Consider the following 8,178-nt stretch of genomic DNA (forward strand, 5'->3'; position numbering starts at 1 on the left):
CATTCTGTTAAGCATAATGTGAAGCATCCCTTTGACACACAGTGTGTAACTTTCTCCATCACAAAAAAAAAGATATTGAAAGAAAGCATTTCATAGTATTTCAGAAATGAGATAAAATAGATCCATCAATAGACATATAGATGACAGACTGAGTGACAGACAATAATGCCAACATAGCAATAGCTGTCAGGTATCAGTCCCCAAGCACCACTGTCTCTGGGTTGCTGTGGGTCTTCCAGGTGGTATGGCCATGTTCCAAAAGCATTCTCTCCTGGCATTTCACCCACATATATGGCAGGCGTCATTAGAGGTTGTGAGGTTTGCTGTTTCTGTTGTCCTGCCAGTTTTAACAGATTGCGGCTTGCTAGTCTCATGGTAGTGTACGAGTGGGAAGTTGCAAAGAGAGAGGATATTTTCCTCTTTCAGTCTCCATGTTTTGCCTTACCAGAAGCAATGCTGCCTTACTTGTGGTGTTTCTTTCAACAAATGATTGGTGTTTTGTTTAGCTTTGTTTGGAGGGGGCTCTGGAGGGTAGGAAAAGTAAACCACTCATTATGCAGCTGATTTATTGGTGATCTGACTGGTTTCAGGGGGAAATGACCCCCCCCCCCAAACTGGCACATATATTTGTGGGCATGGGGCCACATGTTCCATTGGCTACAATTTGCCTATCTCTGTGCTAAACAATTTAAGAACTTAGAAAAAATCATTTTGTGTGTGCAGTAAAAGACAAATTATATATTCTGACGAGAACTGTTTATTTAAAAAAGGTTTTAACCTTTTGTAAAGACAAAAGAAGGAGAGTCTGTATAAATAAGAAATATAAATGTGTATTCTATAATTATTAGGTGGAAATATAAATATCTGTTAAGTAGAATTAAGGAAGTAAAGGATATTTGTGTATCCTTGGCTTAGAAGGCAGGAAGTCCATTTTTTTTTTCATTTTTGTGCATGGTGGGTAGTAATAGGTTGTACTTTGTAGGGAAATTTGCATAGTCTGTATTAATTTTTTCCTTTTGTTGCTTTTTCTTATGTCTTTGTGTTCCATATATGTTTTATATGATGGTAGAATGTAGTGTAGCATAGTGTTTTTCTTTTTTGAATTTTTATATTAGTGTGTGTGTGTGTGAGAGAGAGAGAGTGAGTAATACTTCTTTGGAGTTCAGCACACAGTTGAGCTGTGTGAGACATACAGCTTTGTACCTTTATGGACCTCTTCACATGGTCCAAAATTTAGTGACAGGGTGGGTTTTCCCTTTTGGCAGCAGTGCACAATGGGAGGCTCACCTTCTTTCCTTTAGGAAAGATGTGTTGAGCAGGCTTACTAAGGCTTCCACCCATGTAATGGGATAAGGGGGAAGCCGGGATGGTGTGGGGTGACAGATCCCCATGCCCCCTGGGTTGGTGCCACCAAAATAACTGCGACCCATGGTGATATTGGGTGATTCTGGGGATGTATGTGAGAAGGTCACAAGCGTATAGTGAAAGCTGAACCATAGCACTGGAACGAATGTCTATGAGAACATTGTGAGAAACCTTATTTTAACTTGCCTTTTTCACTTCCTTGATTTTCACAGAGCAAAATTCTGAATAATTGATAGACATTTCAAACTATCAATTCAGAATCATATGGCCATTCCTATTTTTAAAACGTGAATATTTATTCCCCCCCAGATCAGTGCAATCCCCATAGCTCCTTGGATCAACAGCTCACAATAGCATTTCTTTAGTTTTGGATTCACACGCTGTTCATGATGATTCTGTTGTACTTTAAATCATCTGCTCTCACATAGAATCTAATTTAGGAAGGCTCTAGGAGTTTGTGCTTTGTTTCTGAATGGAGATGGACAAGTAAGGCAAAGAAATGTACATACACACTGGAAACACGGATGCTATGACGTCTAACGCTGTATTGACAGACAATGGCAGGCAGTACATTCCTACAAATCAATCACATCTCACTACAGGCACAGAATACAATGGACTCTATTCAAAACCAATCACAGGAAGTAACTTCTTAAGTGCTTACTTCACATATCTTTAAAGTTATTGTGCAAAGTCTCTATTTTCACTCAAAACTAATTGGCCAGAAATACATAGGAAATACGTTATTTGTTTGGAAGGAAAGTTTCAATAACTCCTGTCATTAACACCATCATTGGTTATGTGGTGCCTATCCTCCAAAGAGTTCAAGGCTCTCTTTATCTTTTCTTGTCTAAAAATTCTAAGGAAATATGAAAGTGGCCCATAATCCTGCCAAATTGGGGCTAGAAACCTGCGTTGTCCTAACCTAATACTTCAACTACTTCACTACACAACACCGTTGACAAAAGGCAGAGTGTGATGGGAAGCTTTACCTGCTTACCTCATCATGCATGCAAAAGCTGACTCCGCCAAGTGAAACTTACATTTTGGAACTTATCCCATGAGGCAATTGCAACTCGCTAACAACAGAACTTAATGCATTGTGTTGTTGCTCTTCTGTTGTTGTCCCAGTGGGAGACTGTTGGAAGGTACTTCTTTTAGAAAAAGAGGTCATTAAAATTATTTGTGTTTGTAAAATGTTTTCCAGGCTGTCTTCCACTGGGAAAGTGACAAGAAAATGGTGATGTCATGTAATAAGCCCCTGTCCTGTTGTAACTGTGATTTGCCTGCCTTGTATGGTAAGGTCCTAAGTAAGGTTGCACAGCCCATGCCATATATGACCTTGCCCCATGCTGTGACCTCCTTTACACACATAACTTTGCTATTAGCAAATTGCTCCCAACAACTGGAGATGTCTCTTTCTGTGAGGTGAAACACCCAAGACAACAGCATCTGTGCTACTAATGGTGGCAGGAAACAGGGATCCCAGTTGGCATCAAGGAAAGAAGGAGGGATAGCAGGATGTGGCCTCCTTCTCCTACAGGAACACAAAAGCAGCCATCCCAGAGCTCTTTGGCAAAACACTGAGATGGACGTTCCTTGGGGTTAAAGCTCAGTACATGCACAAAAAGAATCTGATCCTCTCCTAACTTGGGTATTTGTATAATAGAGTTTGGAAAAGAGCATGTGTGCACATACATACAGAGACCATTGTGCAGCACCTGGCTACCAAGAATAGCTATCATCCATTTTTCTCTGCATCTGTGGAATGAGAGGTCAACTTATGGCATGAAAGATGAACTGCCCAGGCACACTGATACTGGGTGATCAGCAGCTTTATACATGGGCCCTTAAAAACACTTTGAGAATTAATAGTCAAAACAGTAAAGGAACCGGAAGTAATCAGATTGGTATTTGCTGAAAAGGCAAGCTGTTTGACACTTTTACAGCTTCACAATATTGATTCCATGCTGTGTGTCCACCATTAAACAGATGGTCCATGTCAGAGCCTCAATATTGATTACCCATTGAGATGTGCAAGTGTGACAGGTATCATTAATGCATCTTGGCAGCTGCAGGTGATCAGTTGTCGACAGCTGAGTGGGTGGAAACTAGGGCTGGGCGGTTTCGTTTCGTAATTTCGTAATTCGTTAAAAATTCGGGTTTTTTATAACGAAGCGATATTGAACCATTCAGGAGCAACTAAAAAATGAAACGAATTTTTCCAATTCGTTTCGTAATTGTTTCGTTATTGTTTCATTATTGATTCGTTATTGATTTGTAAATGTTTCGTTATTATTTCCGCATGTCTGGTGCAAGTTTTAGGGTTGCTGTTTGTTTTCTCAGTGAAAAAAATATAATTATCACACCAACAGTCAACAACAAAGGGAGAGGGAAGCTTCTGAAGTTTTTTTAGCGTATTGCGCGATCGCGGCCGCCATTAACGAATCGATTCGTAATCGATTCGTAATTGTTTCATAATTGTTTTATGATTTCCGAAATTTCGTAAATATCGAACTTTTTTAAAGGAAAATTTCGAAATTCTTTTAAATAACAAAACGCAAAAAAACCCTAAAAACGAATCGAGTTTAGAAACAATTTTTTCCGTGTTTGGACAGCCCTAGTGGAAACCCCATTATCCACAACAAGGATATTTCATAGGCAGAATTCACAGCATACAGCAAGGACAGAATTCATTCTATACATCAGAGAATTCAAAATGTATGCCAACATATTTTTACGGGGGAAAGCCTAACTGGATGTGACTTCCTGGCTTAATAAGAAAAGAAAAAGGAGAGATGAACAAAGCAAAAAATGTATACGTGTATCTTGGGAAAGCTGGAAGAACGTGTTAGAGTACTTCAAGTGTTATAATACAAAAATAGTAATAAACTTTATTTATATCCTGCCTCATCTCCCCAGGGGAACTCAAGGTGGTTTCCAACAAGTAACGGCAAACATTCAATGCTATAATAATAAAGGCATTGCCATAAAAAATAAATAAGAAATACAAAAATTACATTCCACATCTAATCATTGAAAGACAAAACATAGGATTAAAACTAGTGACAATATAAAATTTAAAAGTCAACAGTTTATTTCATAATGGAAATATTTGTTTTTAATTATGGAAGATCATCCAAGAATAAGATGCATGGACTTCCATCTGAACTGGCTTGGGATGATCCAATTTATCCTGTGTAATGTGTAAATGGCTCTCTGACACCACCAAGATATCACCTCTCTCCCTCCCTCCACTTTGCAGTAGAATTTATGCACCTGGCTCTTGTTTGAAAGAATGTGGTAAGTACGGAAAGAGTATTAAACCAGTCTAGTAGCTAAAACAACACAGAAGTTTTGATTCATGCTCTTAAGTATTTTCATAGTCTGAGCCCATTCTATTCCCATTCATGCAAGCTTCTATTCCGAATTCATGCACCCCCCTAGGGGTCAGAAAAGCGGTATATAAATACTGCAAATAAATAAATAAAATACTAGAGCACAATTGCTATATATACTATTCGTTTAACTTGTACTCCAGTTTCTTATTCACATGCTCTTTAATAAGCAACACAAGCTAACAAATTAAAAAGGGCATTCAGCTGGCTTTTGTATAAAGATGTGAGATGCCACATTTCATAGTCATGTTTCTTATTATGCAAATCTTCAATAATGGACTGTAGCTTCTTGATTTTTTGTGAGCTGACAATAGGAATGTCAGACTAACACAAGCATTTCAGTGAGAAATAAATTCAATTATAACAGGTTGCTGCTGTATCTAATTAGCTAAATTGTCTGCTATCTATATGAAGAAGGCAATAAAAATGAATTAGTTGGTTGTTCACATTCTTTGTTCAGAAAATGTCCAGTGAGTTGGTTATTTATGTTTGTGTGTGTGTGTGCATCATTTGTAAACTGTAGAAACATGATCTGTGAAAAAGTTCTGCCAGCACTTGTTCATCCATCCATGCACAAGTACACATAACATAACTACATTTTAATGTATGAAAAATCAAGAATTAAACTTAATATATGATGCCAACCCTTTTGTTTCATGTCATTCATTCTAAACATATTGCAGGATGTGATTTAATAATGTACTAAAGATAATAGCTATGTCCTCTAGGGACATTACTTTGATTAAATAGCTATCCCCACCACCACCACCACAAGTTGAATGCTCTTGTGTTAATTGGTAATATTGATTTGTCACAACAGGAAGAGCAAATTAACTGCTCTTAAGGTTTCCAAACTGGTTTGCCTAGAAGGAAATCTCCCTTCTTCCCACAGAATTTGCTTTCAAAGAAATGATCTTGGAAACTTAGCTCGAAGATGGGGAAATGAAAATGATAAACCACAAGACAATGGCCTCATTTTCATTTTCTAAACATTGCATCTGTTTTCAAGTGTTATTTTATTTCCTTCACAGGGGTCTCTTATTAAAAACAATTTTAAAACTCAAATTCTATGGAAATCTATCTTGAACTAAATCATACCAAACTCAGTGAGAAAGCATGCATAGGACTACACTCTACCCAACCTTAAGAAATGGGGCCACCCACAACGTGGACTCCACAACATGCAAGTGTGGAGATGAGCAAATCACAGACCACCTGCTACAATGCAACCTGAGCCCTGCCACATGCACAATTGAGGACCTTCTTATAGCAGCATCAGAGGCACTCCAAGTGGCCAGCTACTGATCAAAGGACATTTAATGTAATTGCCAAGTCTTTAAACTTTGTCTGTGTTTTTAAATACATTACAACTGTAGCCTCAGTTTGCTTCTCATATGATAAATAACCAAGGTTAAAGACAAAAAGCTATGAAAGTCTTTTATCATATATCTTGCATAACTTTAGATACTGATTTTAGCACTCTAGTAAGATGAATTTGGCTCCTATTGCACACTTGTTAAGCAGAGATATATATATATTTAAATGTACTTAAAACATACCCCCAAAATGAATGTGATCTATGAAGAAGCACAGGTGTATAATAGGCTGTCCTGTACTTCTCAATGACTAACAAAGGAAGCTTACCTGTCTGCAGAAAGAGCCATGAGTGTGAAGACAGAGACCCCCACTGAAGTTAGTTGTATGAAAGGAATAAGTTTACATCCAACCCGACCAAACAGCCATTCAGGAGACAGGTACCTGCTGGCATCCACAGGAACACAGGTGAGCAAAAGAAGCAAGTCTCCAAAAGCCAAGCTAGAGATGAACAAATTAGGGACATTTCTCATGGACTTCACAGTACAGAAGATTTTGATCAGGGTGATGTTGCCAACAAGCCCTATCAAAATGATGATCCCATAAATAGTTGGAATTGCATATAGGAATTTATAGTAAAAGAAGTCCTCACCCACCAGAGAGAGATTAGCATATTGAGCAGTCGAGATGTTGCAGAGAATAAAATCATCCAATTCCACATTGAGAAAAATGCACTCCTCAGATGCCATTGTCAGGAGCCAACTTCATAGAAAAGGCTTGCTTAATACTAAAAATGCCAAACAGCTCACATAAATTCTCTGGAGCTGATTTTGTTCCTCCTCTGTCGTTCTCGATAGACGTGGAATATGCAGCGTGCAATTTACCGTAACAGGAAACACACACATAATAAATACAATCCATTCAGACAAGGAAACATTGATGCTATTTCAGTTTCCAACTTTTATCTTTATCATTTTTGCTAATCTCTTGAATGAGAACTTGAAAAAGGCCAAGAGGCAAAGTCTGAGAGAAGAAAAAAAACCTCCCAGAGTCTAGTGTTGATACTCTAGTGCGATTTCACAGCTGAAACCAATAGATTCCCTTCCACCAGACCTAGTACTAATAGCTACTCGTTCCCAAGCTTTTCAGGTCCTGGACTTGAAGGCTGTATTTAGCACAAAGGCAAGGAGCAGCCCTCTTAAATACACAGCAATTCCTAGAGGCAGGATCTTTGGAACGTCAGCTCTCTCCCTGCTTCAGCCCATGTAGCAGGCTTATTTCAATGAGTACAGTACTTGTAGGAAATGCTGTCTGTTTTTGGAGAATGCCAGCCACCTGCTGGACAATTTTATCACTGCTTGGCAAAATACATTTTTAAATGTGCTTCTCAGTGCGCACAGCCTTGCAACATGTTTGATTGAAACTGTTTACTTCTTGGGAGGAGAGCAATGACCAATCTCGATAAAATAGTGAAGAGTAGTGACATCACACTGGCAACGAAGATCCGCATAGTTAAAGCAATGGTATTCCCCGTAGTAACCTATGGATGCGAGAGCTGGACCATAAGGAAGGCTGAGTGAAGGAAGATAAATGCTTTTGAACTGTGGAGTTGGAGGGAAATTCTGAGAGTGCCTTGGACCGCAAGAAGATCAAACCAGTCCATACTCCAGGAAATAATGCCCGGCTGCTCACTGGAGGGAAGGATATTAGAGGCAAAGATGAAGTACTAGGTCCACATAATGAGAATATAGGAAAGCTTGGAGAAGATAATGATGCTGGGAAAAATGGAAGGAAGAGGGGCCAACCAAGGGCAAGATGGATGGATAGTATTCTTCAAGTGATTGACTTGACCTTGAAGGAGCTGGGGGTGGCAATGACCAACAGGGAGCTCTGGTGTGGGCTGGTCCATGAGGTCATGAAGAGTTGGAAGCGAGTGAACAAATAAAGAACAACAAGCTTTTTAACAACCGTGAAAGTATCACTCTGCTGGTTGCTAGTATCTTTTACTATGAATTCACATATGCAGTTACGATTCTCAATATGTTTTATAGGGTTTGATGATAATCTCACACTGATAAAATATTCTGCATAATGAAGGACA

At 38.8% G+C, this 8,178-nt stretch overlaps 1 protein-coding gene across 1 annotated transcript in view; it reads right to left on the minus strand.

The window, feature by feature from the left end:
- GRPR (gastrin releasing peptide receptor) overlaps positions 1 to 7,321 on the minus strand; it is a 29,332-nt gene extending 22,011 nt beyond the window's left edge. The window contains exon 1 of the mRNA XM_060770022.2: positions 6,408 to 7,321. Within this exon, the coding sequence (XP_060626005.1) occupies positions 6,408 to 6,826 (419 nt within the window). The 5' untranslated portion in view covers positions 6,827 to 7,321. The remainder of the gene's footprint in view (positions 1 to 6,407) is intronic.
- Between the last annotated feature and the right edge of the window lie 857 nt (positions 7,322 to 8,178).

Source organism: Anolis sagrei, chromosome 3 (genome assembly GCF_037176765.1).
Source record: "Anolis sagrei isolate rAnoSag1 chromosome 3, rAnoSag1.mat, whole genome shotgun sequence".
In the NCBI taxonomy this organism is placed as follows: domain Eukaryota; kingdom Metazoa; phylum Chordata; class Lepidosauria; order Squamata; family Dactyloidae; genus Anolis; species Anolis sagrei.